General features: G+C 51.6%; 1 protein-coding gene across 1 annotated transcript in view; it reads left to right on the forward strand.

Moving 5' to 3' along the window:
• The first annotated feature begins 3,183 nt into the window (after window positions 1-3,183).
• ARK2C (arkadia (RNF111) C-terminal like ring finger ubiquitin ligase 2C) overlaps window positions 3,184-15,127 on the forward strand; it is a 52,610-nt gene continuing 40,666 nt past the window's right edge. Inside the window, exon 1 of the mRNA XM_074813352.1 lies at window positions 3,184-3,286. Within this exon, the coding sequence (XP_074669453.1) occupies window positions 3,226-3,286 (61 nt within the window). The 5' untranslated portion in view covers window positions 3,184-3,225. The remainder of the gene's footprint in view (window positions 3,287-15,127) is intronic.

The following is a 15,127-nucleotide window of genomic DNA, read 5'->3' on the forward strand; positions in this document are numbered from 1 at the left end:
TGAGCTTGATTTCCCAAAGGATTTCACCCAACTCAGTTTTGCAGAGAAAGTGAAAAATCCTGTATCATGTCAAAATTACCGAGGTGGGCAGAGGGTGAGTGGCAGGTCTGGCAATGAGCTGAGGGTTATGGTGACCCCAAGACCTGCCCAAGGAGGGTGGCTGATGTGCCATATGTGCCCCAGAACTCTCAACTGCTCTGTACCTCATTTATATTTATTTAATATCCTCTGTGCGTGCCTGGCTAATGGGAGAAACCCTCCCCACGGGACTGAGGGGTGAGACATTCCCAGTGCCCCGATGCCTCTGCTGCAGCATCTCTGAAACTTTTACTCCGTAGGTACACAGGTGGCACACGTGACATCCACGAGGCTGGAGAACATCACGTTAAAGAAGAATTTCATGGTGTTGATATTTAAAAAGAGCCTGGGGCAAAAGTGGGAGTTTGCCCCAAACTGCTGCCGTTGGGACCCCAAAAGCTGCATTGGGAGACACCAACAGGCACTGGTCACATGGGCAGGAGGAAGCCAAAGGCTAATTTTAACGTCAACCTGTGCCTGAGGCATCTGCACGACACACAAAGCCCCAGCGACAGATCGGGTGTCCCCGGCGGGGGGGGGGAGCATGCGTGCATGAAAAGCAACAGCAGCAAGGGCTGAGCCCCGCAAAATACCCGTGACAACTGCCGTGGTGGAGCTGGGGGCCATGGGAGCAGCTGCCCAAGGCAACCGGAGCTGGTGGCAGGGCTGCAGACCCCGTCTTGGGGCCAGCGGCAGTCTCAGGGGACCATGGAGGGGACCATTGGGGTGCTCTGCAGGGCACATGCATGTTCCGGGAGTCCCCCGGGGACTGTCCTGCAGCCATCATGGTGGGGATGGGCGAGTGCAGGCAAGGTGGACATCTCTCCTTCGTTGATTCACGTGTGGATTTGGCTAAGTTAGTCCCCTCCAGGCTTTTTAGAGCTTAAAGACACGTAAGATCCAGCAGATCGCACACTGCTGATGGAAACCACTTCTTGCCACTGGTAGAAATGGGTGGAAAGCAGTAATTCTTCCACGCTGCACCACAAACGGGGCATGGGAAACATTTTCATTACAGCATAAGCATGGAAAAAAACCCAACAAGTTTGCTCCTTCCTTGGAAATATTCATGCTGGTGGGGCGACATGTGCCACCTGCAAGTACCGAGCTTTGCAGATCCAGGGCTGGCCGAGTCGTGGCGTGGGCACTGCTCAGAGCAGCACGGTGACAGCGGGGGACAAGGTCCAGCCTTTCCCTACCTAAAACCCCTCCTGGAGTCGGTGCAGCCTCCTGGGAGACACTGAGGTGGGCAAGGCAGGAGGGAAAATCCAAACTGGGATGCAATCGCGTGGGCACCTGGGACTTGTCCTGCTCCCGTTTGAGGGGAGCTCAGTGCAGTAGTGGTGTGAAAGCTTACCCAAAAGAGCCCTTTTGGGTGGATGTCACAGCTCTGAAGAAGGTGGCGAGGGTGCGTGGGCAGCTGTCCCCGCTGCCTGCAGATCAAGTTTAATCCTTCCCACACTGGGGGGCTGGCGTCTGCCTTTAGGCTGCGCGGCTGGGATGGAAAGGGTTAAACAGATCAGATGGGGGGGAAAAAAAAATAAAAAAGACCAAAAACCCCACAAAATAAACCCAACGACAAACCCAGTGCAATAATCCAGACGAACAAATCCATCTCATATATACGTTAAGACACTGCCGAGCGCTTAAACCTGCCAGATGCACGGGATGGATAAAGCTTAAGCCGGGATTAAGAGGGCTCCCCAAGGCGGGACAGTGGCTGGCAGTGGGGGGGGGGGGGTGGAAGCACCGCAAAAACAACCCCCGGCCTGGCCAGAGTGGGAAGGTGGCAAGGCCACCGAAAAATCGTTTCACGGCACCGGAAAACGCTTCCTGGGACCCTGTGCCCTGACAAACCCCTCCTGCACAGCGGCGTCTTTCCCACTTCATTAAAACAGTTTTAGATCAACAGGCATGAGCTTCTGGTTGGGTTTTTTTTGGGGGGGTGATTATCTTTTTTTAAGGCACGGGGGTTCTTCACAAGGAGCTGCGAGCCCCGTGGGGTTTCCACACACTGCCCACAATCCCTCTGCACCTGGCTGGAGCCATTTTAGGTCAGCGCCTAAATCCTGTCAGGGAAGGGATCTTGCCCCTGTACTCAGTGAGGCCGCACCTCGATGAGTGGGTTCAGTTTTGGGCCCCTCACTCCAAAAAGGCCATTGAATGACTCGAGCGTGTCCAGAGAAGGGCAACGGAGCTGGTGCAGGGTCTGGAGCACAGGTGTGATGGGGAGTGGCTGAGGGAACTGGGGGGGTTTAGTCTGGAGAAGAGGAGGCTGAGGGGAGACCTCATGGCCCTCTGCAACTCCCTGAAAGGAGGGTGCAGAGAGGGGGGATGAGTCTCCTGAGCCAAGGAACCAGCACCAGGACAAGAGGGAATGGCCTCAAGCTGCGCCAGGGCAGGGTCAGACTGGCTCTTAGGAAGGATTTCTTTGCAGAAGGGGTTGTTGGGCGTTGGAATGGGCTGCCCAGGGCAGGGGGGGAGTCCCCATCCCTGGAGGGCTTGAAGAGTCGGGTTGACCCAGCGCTGAGGGATCTGGTGGAGTTGGGAACGGTCAGTGCTGGGTTAACGGTTGGACTGGAGGATCTTCAAGGTCCCTTCCAACCGAGATGATTCTGTGATTCTGTGATAGGACCTGGGGCGCCAACACACAACAGGCCGCTGTGTCGCCTGTGAGGACGGCGGCGGCCCCACGCGTGCTCCGTTCCCCACACCCGGTGGCTGTCCCGTGAGGGCAGGGCGGGCCGCGGGCGCTGTGTGGGGACGGCGGCTGCTGGGGTGTCCCCACCGCTCGTGGGGCGCGCGCGCAAGGCGGTGACCGTGCGCGCCCCACGCACGCACGCGGCGCGCACACGCCCCGGTGCCCACGCCCCCTCCCCGCCCATCACCGCCCCCATCGCCTCCCCATTGGCCGGCGCACCCGCCGGAGGGGGCGGGGCGTCGCGGCGGAGCGCGGCGGCGGGTTGGCTGGGCGGGGGGTAAGGGGGCGGGGCGCCCGCTCGCCGTCGCGCTGCCATTGGCGGCGGGCGCCTTTGTGTGCCGGCGGAGCGGGCGGCCGCCACTCGCCGCCGCCGCGTCGGAGGGGCCGGCGGGACCGGACCGGGCCGGGCCGCGCCGCGCCGCGACCGCGCCACAAAAGGCCGCAGCATGGTCCTGGTGCACGTCGGCTACCTGGTGCTGCCCGTCTTCGGCTCCGTGCGCAACAGAGGTACCGCGGGGGGCCGCGGGTTCGCGTCCCGGGGCGGGAGTGTGGGTGTTGTGGGCGGGCGGGGGGCCGCGGCCGCCCGGCGGGCTCGGACCGGGCTCTCCGGGTCCGCCGGCAGGAGGAAGGGGGGCTGCTCCCACACCCCCCCCTCCTGCACCCCCTCCCCAGCCCTCCCCGCTCTCTCAGCCTGCGGTCAGGCGGTGGGGGCGAGCCCGCCTCGCTCCGCGGGCGCGCAGGGCTCCGCGCCCCCCTCAGCTCCCCTCTTTCCCCCGGGCTCCCCGCAGTGCCCGTTGTGGGGTGTGTGTCCCCCCATTCCCGCCTCCCCGGGGCCTCCCCGGCGCCCGCCGCTTGCCCCGCTCCCGCCTGCACCTCCAGTCTGTGCTTCGGTAGATCCATTTTCCTTCTTTTATTTCTTAAAATTTTATTTTAGTTTTTAATTTGACCCCCCACCCACCCACTCCCCCCCTCCCTCCCTCCCCGTCTCGCCGTGTAGCGTAGCCACCAGGCCATTTCAGCGTAGCTGTAGACGATAACAGCCATTTTTGTACCTTCATCCTGTTTAGCTGAGTACATTGCACTGTAAATTCCTGTTAAGTGGATTCATTTTGCTGTGGTCGTTGGGCGCAGAGTGTCCTGGGGGGCTTGGGGGGAGGGCAAACGCCCCTAAATTGCAGCCGAAACCCCGCCCTCCCCCCTAAAAAAAAAAAAAAAAAATCAGGGAGGGGAAATCCGTCAAGGAAACGCGATCAGCCTTAGTTCCAAAACTCAAATTGGAAAAGAGTTGGGGGAGCGAGATCTGTGATTAAACGGGGGCTAAACTACCCCCCAAAAGCTGCTGGCGAGAGGCTCCCGCAAAGGGCAGCAGCCCCCCGGTCCCCGTCGGCGGTGACACGGCCAGCTGTCCCCCGTGGGCGCTCGCCCACCCTGCCAGCCCCACGCTCCATCCCGCCGGCCCCACCAGCCACAAGTGTCCCGTTCCATTAGCGCGCCTCCGACCTGGGGAACACACCTTCCTCCCACCCCCCATTAAAATTTGCTTGCGAAGAGGGACGACTGGCAAAATGCTTTTCCATTAAACAGGGATAACATTTTTTTCTGCTGTGCTAAATTACTTCCTGTTCTTATTTTGTGGGTAATTTTCTGTATCGAATATCCTTTGGTTGTGTATCTTCACCTTTTTCTTGTACTAAAACTAAAGCATGGTCTGTATTTTTTTACATTACCTAGTTTCTGATGTAAATCTCTCTGTAGAGACATACCCTGCTGAAATGTAATGTGCTGTAGCCTATACATCTGCTCAGTGTACGCTGCTTTTGTTCTGTTGCCCTTCCATAGCATGGTGGGCCTTGCCTTTTTGTATTGTGTGCATGATGACATTGTTACACACGATTCCACTAATACTAATATACGATCTCTCAATAAAGAAACTAGTTTTCCTATATTAACCTAGTGTGCTTTTTCTATTGCTGTTTTCCCATTTATTGTCGTATCCTGCTGTTTAGATTTTTTCCTTGCTTTCCCCCATCGTGAGGTTTGAGTGGATTTTTTTCCCGTAGTGCAGATATGGGGGCTTTTCAATACATTTTTTTTTTCTCCTATCCCATATCTACCCTCAGCATTAGTCTGTGTGTACATACTCCCTAGATGCACAGTCCCTATTACCGTTGTGCTGATGCAGAATTTTGTTTTACTGCAGAATAGCCAAAAAAAAAAGGTGTATAAATCCAAGCCCTCATTATTAATAAAAAAAAAAAAAAATAGATATTTGGTGGAAGGGTCTGCTGCTTATTTCATTCTAGTTACAACATTACACATTCCTTACCAGACTGATAGCAAAACGAGAGGGACGACCTCTGAATGGATGGGGGGAATTATTTTTTTTTTTAAACTCTGATTAAGAAGAGATAAATGAACCTGGAAGAAAAAAAAATCCCTTTAATCTATTAGCTGTATATTTAAACATTTACATATATGCGAGTGCCCTGCCCACCATCTGCTAGGCGAGAAGTTGCCGTGCCTCGGTCCCGCAGCGACTGGCATGCTATAAATATCTTCACTAGACCCCTGCAAGGCAGGGCTCATAAAACCGTCCCAGCTGCTAATGTTGTAACTACATTTTCCTGCTTGAAGCCTCCAGGCCCACCATCTTCTAAATAACCCCATTTGGTCAAAAGAGCAAACTATGGGGTTGGGAGAAAGTCACCAGGAACCTTAAGGTATCGGAAGCAGGGAGGGATGGGCAACCAAATTGTGGTCAGTGAGTGATTTTGCTGCAGCTGCAAAGCGATAATAAATACTGGTCACCTCTCCTTGTTCCTGCGCCAGACCTCCTTTCCCAGGTCTGCAAAATGGTCCTGTAAAACCTCCCGATTTTGGCTTGGATGCCACCAGAAACTGAGGGAAGTCAGGGCTCCCGAAAGCAGGAGACGGGGCTGGGGTTGGGGGGTGGTGGGGGGGAGCATCTTCTCTTAATTGCATTTCCACAGAAGGGAGGAAGACACAGGATTGGTTATTTGTCTTTAATCAGAGGAAGACAAATTCAGCAGGTCGGTGGTTCCCACTGCTAAAATTTCAAGAGGAGCCGCTAGCAAACAAAACAAAAAGCAAGTGGCTCCAGCAACCCGCCCTGCCTTACCCCAGCATTCCTCGAAGAGATGCATCATTTTGCAAGGCCGTGCCTTTCCACCTCCCTCCTAGCTTTATCCTGAGTTTGGTTCTTTTTTTTTTTTTTTTAAAAAAAACCCCATTTATTTATGATTTCCTTCTCCATATTTCCTTTTCCGTGTATCTCGATGACTGTTTGGCCATCCTGTCCCCCCCTGTATGAGCACAAGCGGGTTGCCCCCCTGCTCCCCCCTGGATGTAGTGTATGCTGTGGCCCTTTGTTCTCGCTCCATCCTCGCCCCGGGCCAGCGCTGAGCTCCGTGCGTGACACATGTCCCCATACGCATCCCGAGGAGGGAGGCTGTGCTTCTCGCTTGCATGAAGGGAGACATGCATGCCTGTTGGGGCTGATCATTTTCCAATGTGATATTTTTTTTTTCTCTTTATTTATTATTTTTTTTAAATTCAACACACCCTTCCTCCCCCCACATGAGACAATGAGATTCGGGTTATGGCGTGGAAAAAAAATGAATCCCCCTCCCCTACCCCACCCCAAAACCCCGACATGGATAAACCCAGTCCTCTCGGAAACATACCTCATGCTACAGACACCTGCCGGCAGCTGCCCCTTTGTTTGGAGTGGCGGATTCACTGCAGCGAGCACAATAACCCCCCAGATCTTCTTCTGCAAATTAGCGCTAATACAGAGCAAAACTGTTTGGTCAACATACTCTGAGGATACCTTGGTAATCTAATAACACAGAAAGCTGATGGGTTGATGGCAACTGGTACTAAGCAATTTATCATCCGCATCATATTTTGACCTGTCTTGTTAGAAACACATTCTTACAAGAGGAAACATTTCCCCCTCCTCTACCTCCCAGCCTTATTAGTCAGTAACCACCAGGCTTTCATAAGCTCATCATCCATCAAATGCATCCACAATTTAATGACTTAATTCCTTTGACACTCCAAGTCCTGAAAAGCCACCTGGTACAAAGAAAATAATCTTTTTTTATTTTAGCATCGCGGGCTGAGGAAATCCAAGATGAGTCACGTGCTGGTGGTGCTGCTGTGGGTGTGGAGGCACATGCAGTGATTTCTGTAAAGCCTATACATCTCTCCAACACCAACCTGTATTCCTGGGCTGCTTTAAATAACTTATTTCAATAACAGGGAGACGGATAATCCCGAACACGGACAAAACAGGCTCTGAGATTTATTTGTATAAGGGTTGTGTAAAGGTCTTATACACCTCCGTGTGCATTTAATGATGACAAATGGGAGCTGATCTGGTCTGTCTCTCACATGGGGTTTGGGGTGGTGTCACAATTTCCATCGTTTTTAAGGAAAAGATAAACAAGTAGCGGTCACATTTTGCTCATGTTGGGAATTATCAGCAAAGTCTAATGCAAACTGATCTGGATTTACTTTGCTGTGTGCGGATCTGGCCCGGTGGAAGTGTGTTATTTAAGAACCGGTGAGTTGGTGCCCGAGCGAGAAAGCGAATGCAGCTGCGAAACTGGGGAGGGGTTTGAGGGGTGTTTGCCACAAAACCCAGGACCTACTCTGGTTGGGGGGGGACACAAGGCGGTGGGGCCACGGTGGGGACACAGTCCCAGACAGAGTGTGGGGTGACAAACAGGGGGGCGAGATCCGTAGGCGCCAGGATGCTGCCATAACCGCCGCTGGCCTCGGTCCTTTGCCGAGTCACCGGTCTCGTGCTGAGTCCTCCTCCGTGAACGTCCTGGAAGGATTGTCCTAGAGTAAGTCTGAGCTTCCTTTTTTGTTGTTGTTTTAAACCCCACTCGTAATCTGGGGAGCACCTCCTTAACTACAAGGGGAGGATGGAGCACTGCTGGGGCAGGCATGGGAGCCCCATCCTCCCAAAGCTGTAGGAGAAACCCCCCAAGTGCCACGGGGAGCACGTGTGCCATCCAAGACCAGCTCAACCCTCTCCACCGACCAGACGGAGGATGGTCGCAACCTCGAGATGCAGGGGTGGAAAGAGAGGGGAGGATGCCTCTTTCGGGGGCTCTGTGGGTCACAACACTGGGTAGCGAGGGCACAGGCATCCCCTCGATCCCATTTACATAGTTTAAACCCAAACGCTGTGCTGGGGCTGCCTCGTGTCAAAACTGGAAGGCCCTTACCTCTAGAGGTGTTCGAGAGGGGACACGTGCTGCAGCAGGTCAGCAGAGAAAAGCCTTTCCTGCCCTTGGGAGCACTCATTTTGGGAAGCATTAAATAACTATGCCAGAAGTTCAAGGGGAGACTTTGCAAAAGGTCTTCTCCTACATCTAGATCATCTTCAGTATCCATAACCTCCAAGACCAGAGTTCGTTTGGCGATTGGGAGAGGTGATGGCACCGTCAGATGTCGTGACTCTTGGGCGTCTCACGGTATTTGGGTGTTTCTACATAAACCTGCAACTTCTGGAGTCAGGCGATAGCACAAAGCTTTTCCATTAAAGGGTAGTATATAAAGTAGAGCTTCAAATTGCTGCTTATGGCAAACCTGGTGCTCAAAACTCAGGAGTCAACTACAACACTTGGGAGGTTTTTCAGCTGATGCAGTGGTTTGGGAAGCAGAAGGGCGATGTGGGGCCAGAGCAGGGACCTGCAGGTGGGCAGTGACAGGGGGGCTAAGTAAGACCCAGTGGGGAAAATGAGAGTTTTCTCCCTTTTTGGGTTCACTGTGGGAAGATGGAGCGGGTTGGTCTGCAGTTGGGGTTGGCAGAGGGGTTCTGGTTTCCCGAGCGGCTCCACGCAGGACCCCATGGGAGATCCCCCAGTTAAATCCTTGTGTGGTCTTGTCTTCCTCCTAAACCTTCTTAGGAAGAAAATCAGGTCTTTTGGGAATGGCTGAATTCTCCCTCTAATATAAAAAAGCCCCCAATCACTTTTCAGCCAGAGTGATAGATCCTGGTGCTGGCAGGGAACGGGTTTCTGCGCAGGAGAGCTCAGGTGGGCAGAGCTTGGCCAGGACAAAGGGAAAGCAAACCCATGTCTCCTCCATGCCTCCCCATCACCTTTGCTTAACCCTTTCTGCTCCTCCTCTGCTCAGTTTTGCAGTCTCCCAGGACCTTTTGTCACCTATTTTCCTGCCTGCTGGTCCTTTACATTTTCCAGCCCCAGCTGGGCTGGTTGGCACGTGCTGTCGTGGATCCCTCTTGGTAAGTGTCCTTAACCACTGTTGTTTTCTCTCCCTCCCTTTAAAGGCTGCAAAATGTGCCTGCAGGAAAGTTGCATGTGTATGGCTTGTAACTCTGTAACGAACATTATCGCTTTGGTTTGAGTGACTAAGCCCAGCAGGGTCAGGAGCAAAGCAAGTGCTGGAAGCAGTGAAGATGCAGGTTGTAGGGAGAGGCAATAAGGGGCAGCTTGGGACCCTTCAAAGTGAGGACCTGCCTGTGGGGAGATATTTGGATGAGGGTTTCGGTAGCTCGGAGAAGGACCTGAATGCCTCTTGTCTGTCGTGCTGCATCCGCTTAGACAGACCCACCGGTCGTTGCTGTTTCAATGGGGGCCTGAAGTGATGCCGTGGAGATGTTACTGTGGGTTACTCCTCCATCTCCTTCCCCAAATGGTCCAAGGAGCAGCCATTTCCCTAAACGAGGAGAAAGCCAGGCCATGGGTACCTTCTGGAACTTCTTTGAAGGGACCTTGAGCAGGACTCTGGCAGAATTGGACAGCCCACCAAGCCACATGTCCGGGCACCCAACACTGGCACTGAGTTAGGAGCTGCTCTGAAAAACTGCTCTTGTCATTTTCTTCAGGCTTGGGAGGGTCTCTAAAAGACATTCAGAACACGGTCCCTTGGTCATCCGTCGTGCTGCAGCTGCTTCCAACATTGGGCTCCTCTAGTGAGGGGTGGGGTTGGGAAACGTCCCCATAGCAAATGTGCCCTCCCCAGCGGGTGCTTCGTGTTGTGTCTCTGGGCTTTCTCATTTCTCCTTGTGGCACCTGACTCTTCCTTCAGTCACGCTGCTAGCTCAAGGTACTGATATTTCCAAAGGGATCTTGGTCTTTTCGGAAGCTGGGTGCGTGAGGAGGCATCACTCATGAGCACTTGCCCAACCAACCTGTTTCCATGATATGTCTGCTTGAAAACGAGGCATCTACAGACAAAAAAAGCTTTCTCCTCTTTTTTTTTTTGACGGTAGAAGAGGTGCCTGTTGTCATGCAGCCCTGCAGCATTGGACAGGATCTCATTTGTGTGTGCTCCTTGGGGCAGTGGAGGATGTTTGGTCTGGTCCATTCAAGGCTGATCATCATCAGCTGGTGGGAGCTGAGACTTAGACTCTCCTGTGAGCTCCAAACCTGAGTGAGGAGCAGCTGTAGTCAGAAATGAGCTGTGGGTTCATGGTGAAGCTGCCTGGATGTGAGATTGGGCACCAAGCTGGAAAGGTCTGAAATTGTTTATGCCCGCATAAATCCAAAGGAAGTCCTCAACTTTTGAAAGAGTTGCTTGGAATTTATACTGGGATGAGTAAGATGAGAATCTAGTTTGAGGTGATTTGGTTTGTTTCTGGGTTGTGGGGTTTTTTTAAATGTAATGGGCAGCAAACTGACCACAGTCTAAAGGTATTTTGTTTGCATGAGGGTTTGGTGATGCAGTTATCTTTGCAAGACTATCAGTGTGTTTTCAGCCGTGGCATGGCATTTGCTGGCAAACTTGACCAGGAGCTCTTTAAATCTCAGGCAGTGTCTGAAGGTGATGGGGTTGCTAATGCTTCAGGAGAGATGTCCGTCAAGCCTGGCAGCTTCCACAACCTCCAGGCAGAAAATACCACATCTCTAATTTGCCTGTCAGGAAAGGAGCTGTAAATCTCATGCAGATTACCGCGCTTCTTGTTGTGGTTTGCTAAATACACATTTCTTTTTCTTGTAGCCTGGCCTTTAATATTAATATCTTTAATTTCATTTATAAATTCACTTATCAGCTTTCATTAGTCATCCCGTTAATGATCCAAGGCAAGAAATTTGTCATTTGACGTCAAAAAGCAGATTAAGGGACTTCTAGAGCCTTGGGAAACGGCTTCATGCTGCACCGGAATTATAGTGGTTGGCATATGAGGCTAATACTATGTATAATTTGCATCTGCTGCTCAGGGGATGAGTGATTATTTTATATATTTAGCAGAAAACAAGAGCATTTCTTAATCATGAATGGTGTTACATTTCCTGCAAACTCTGCAGTATTATGAATCATTGGGCTATAAACATCTTGTTGCCGGCGTGCCTGGATTCACATTACCACGGTGGTAAGCCCTGGAGGGTCAGATCCTGACAGCTCGCCTCCTCCTTGGGGGGTTTTACTGCACAAGTGGCTAATTGAAATTAAGAAGTTCCCTCAACACTAGGAGGTGGAAGGGACTGGGAGTGGATTAAGCTGTGTTTGGCCGAAATTGAGCGTCTTTGGTCCCTGCTCACCCTGATGGGAGGTGACCGTGTTGGTAGGGTTTGGAGATGGGTGTCTAAAGCGTGAAAATGAGGAAAAAGCTCACAATATTTGCTCAAACTATCTAGAAAAGAGCAGGGTTGGACTGAAACCAGATGAGAAGTAGCATCCCCAGGCACTGGTCCATTCAGGTCTGTCATGATGAGGCTTTATAGATGTTAGGAGCAAGCAGCGTGTTGGAAGAAGCCTTATCTTGTCCAGCCGTTATTTGCGATATCCCACAAATCTCTGGGGACTGAGATAAGGAACGAGGAGGCTTTCTGTGCAGAGATAGCATGACATGAGTGGGCTTGGGGTTACAAGGCTTTTTTTTTTTTTGTAGTAGTGAATGTCTCAGTTGCATGCAACCCTTTAAAAAAGGGTCCCCTCCTGTGCTGGCCACCTACAAAGCCCATTGGCAGCCCCAAACTCCCACCGCAAATTGCTCCTCTGGGCAGAGCCTCCTTCGAGACTGATGGGCTGCAGGCAGCTATCCATGATGCTAAACAGAGAAAATTTTCTCTCTTGTGTACCAAAAGCACTTACTGAGCTGGTTTTGCTTAGCCCTTGTGGGCCTGAGTGGGAAACTTCTGTATGAACCTGTAGTGGGTTGACCTCGGCTGGACACCAGGTGCCCACCAAACCGCTCTATCACTCCCCTCCTCAGCAAGACAGCGAGGGAGGAAATAAGATGGAGAAAAACTTGTGGATCAAGATAAAGGCAGTTTAACACAGAAAAAGCAAAGGCCGCATGCAGAAGCAAAGGAAAACAAAAGGTTTATTCTCTACTTTGCATCAGCAGATGATGTCCATCCACTTCTTGGGAAGTAGGACTTTGGCATGTGTAGCAGTTGCTCCAGAAGACAAATGTCATAATAATCAATGCACCCTTGTCCTTTCTCTTAGGTTTAATTGCTGAGCAGATGTCATATGGTGTGGAATATCCCTTTGGTCAGCCTGGGTCAGCTGTCCTGGCTGTGTCCCCTCCCAGGATCTTGCCCACCCCTGGCCTACTGTCCTTTGGAGGGGGGGTGATGGGGGAAGGGTGTTGGAGAGACAACCTTGATGCTGTGAAAGCACTGCTCAGCAGTAGCCAAAACACTGGTGTATTATCAACGCTTTTCTGCTACCAATACAAAGCACAGCACTATGAGGGCTGCTGTGGGGAAAATCAACTCCCATCTCAGCCTGACCCAACACAAAACCTGAAATAATGGTTTTATTGTGTGTCAAGTGCAGTTCTGGGACAGCCTGGAGGTGGCAACAAACCCATCTGGGGGCTGCAGGCTGACTACACTGTCTCACATTTTGATCACCGGTACGTGAATCTGTCCTGGGTGGGAAACGACAGCGTGGGTGAATCCAGGTGGGCATGAGGCAGCAGGAGGTTGGGGGATGTGTGGAGCTGGAGCCCTTCAACCTCCCAGCTCCAAGGGCTGAAGGGTGACCCACAGCCCAGGGAGTGAAAAGGACCTGGGGGTGCTGGTTGACAGCCAGCTGAATATGAGCCAGCAGTGTGCCCAGGTGGCCAAGAACATCCTGGCTTGTGTCAGAACTAGTGTGTCCAGCAGGACTAGGGAAGGCATCATCCCCCTGTACTCAGCACTGGTGAGGCCGCCCCTTGATGAGTGGGTTCAGTTTTGGGCCCCTCACTCCAAAAAGGCCATTGAATGACTCGAGCGTGTCCAGAGAAGGGCAACGGAGCTGGTGCAGGGTCTGGAGCACAGGTGTGATGGGGAGCGGCTGAGGGAACTGGGGGGGTTTAGTCTGGAGAAGAGGAGGCTGAGGGGAGACCTCATGGCCCTCTACAACTCCCTGAAAGGAGGGTGCAGAGAGGTTGGTGTCGGTCTTTTCTCCCGGGTAAAAAGCAATAGGACAAGAGGAAATGGCCTCGAGTTGCACCAGGGAAAGTTTAGATTGGATATTAGGAAAAATTTCTTCACCAAAAGGGTTGTCAAGCGTTGGAATAGGCTGCCCAGGGCAGTGGTTGAGTCACCATCCCTGGAGGGGATATAAAAGACACATATACGTGGCGCCTGGGGACATGGTTTAGTGGTGGACTTGGCAGTGCTGGGTTAACAGTTGGACTCGATGATCTTAAAGGTCTTTTCCAACCTACATGATTCTGATTCCATACCTTCCTGCTCTTATTAAAACAGCAGCAAAACCCATTTTCCATCCTTAACCTTGCCCAGCTCTCTGCCTGACTCCTTCCTGAGTTAAATTAACCAGTGGTGGCCGGACTCTTGTGTCTGAAGTTGTTCCTTAAGGCCATGAGCTGAAAATTCGGTGTTGCATGGGAATTGGGCCCTGGGGCAAGGGGTGTTGTGTCCCAGCAGCAGCGGGGGTGTGCATGGGTGAGCGATGGGTTGTGGAGCAGCAGCTCAGCTGATGGCACTTCTATTGACCTGAGTTGCTGGAGACTAAAGCTATGTGAAAACAGAGATATCTGCTTTTGATTATGATGATTGTTTTCCGGTTCGCTGGCTGAAAATTTATTTTCCTGCTTTTATATTGTCTTTGAGTTTTTCAGCAAAATGAGAAAGGGGGAGAAAAAGGCTTTTAAATGGTTCATTTGCAGTGAGATGAAATAGGCCACTACCCCAGAAGTAAAATGCTATCTTATGGCAGAAAAACAGCATCAACTGGATGCAGGGAACAAAACCAATTCATCATAATCTTTCAGTTGGGTTTTTCATACAGAAACGTTTCACCTAGAAGTAATTTTTTTTATATCCAAGATACAGATTCTGTGTTTTGTACTCACTTGGAAAGCATGCAATAATCAAGAATAGACTGTCCCAGTCCTCTGTGTTCTTGTCCCGTGAAACCATGTTGTGACTTTAGTGTGTGTTGAAATTTGACTTACTTAATCAACAGAAAGTGCCTTAATGCCTGAGATGAATCTTGGAGAGGCAAAGGCTGTTCCTGGTGCAGGACGTTGCAAAAAACGTAGTTGGGCCCTTACAGTTTGAGGAGGGTGGTGTCAGCCCCTGCTTCTCCTTCCTTCTCACCTCTATTGGTAACAAGCGTGGGTTTCCAGGCTTGTGAGGACCAGAGGTGGTTTCCAAAATGAAAATGAGAGCTGAGGTCTGGAATGGGATGTGCAACCATTGCTTTGCTCCACACTGGACTCATCCACCTGAGTTACTTCAGCCTGCAGAAACAAACAGCACCTTCTCCATGGCCTTGTTTGATTTGAGTAGAAAAATCCATCTGGCATCTGTGATTACAAACTTGCCAGTGGAAATCCTGGGTGTTTTGCCAAAGCAGACCATAGAAGCACCCTGGAAATAAGGACGTATCATCTTGCCCTGGGACATCTGCAAGGAGAGTCTGGTACTGCCAGATTCAGATGGCATGTGATGCCATCCAGGTGCTTCTTCTACAGGGTGCAGAGGTGTCCTGGAGAAAGAAAATATTACCAGAGGGCAGTTACAAGCTTAGAGAAATAAGACATGGACCAAGGGGAAGGGAGGCAAGGTAAATCTCCCGTCCCTTGGACAGAAAGCAGTCCCTCCTTGAAAGGAGTTGGGGTGCTGTTATGGAAGCCAAAGTATGTTTGTTTGGTGTCCAGTGTGACTCTGTTCTTCCTGGAACAATCAATTTTGAGCCCCATTAACAGAATCAAGGGTCAGACCTTGACAACATCCAGGAAGCTCATAGCAGTTTCTGGGATATGTTACACTGGCTCGTGGATTCATCCAGACCATGTGGGACCAACTGTGCTGAACCTCTGTCCGAGGATTCCTTATCTGCAGCCCTGCATCTCTCACTGGACTTTTTTCTATTGGAAAC

Source organism: Strix aluco, chromosome Z (assembly GCF_031877795.1).
Source record: "Strix aluco isolate bStrAlu1 chromosome Z, bStrAlu1.hap1, whole genome shotgun sequence".
NCBI lineage: Eukaryota > Metazoa > Chordata > Aves > Strigiformes > Strigidae > Strix > Strix aluco.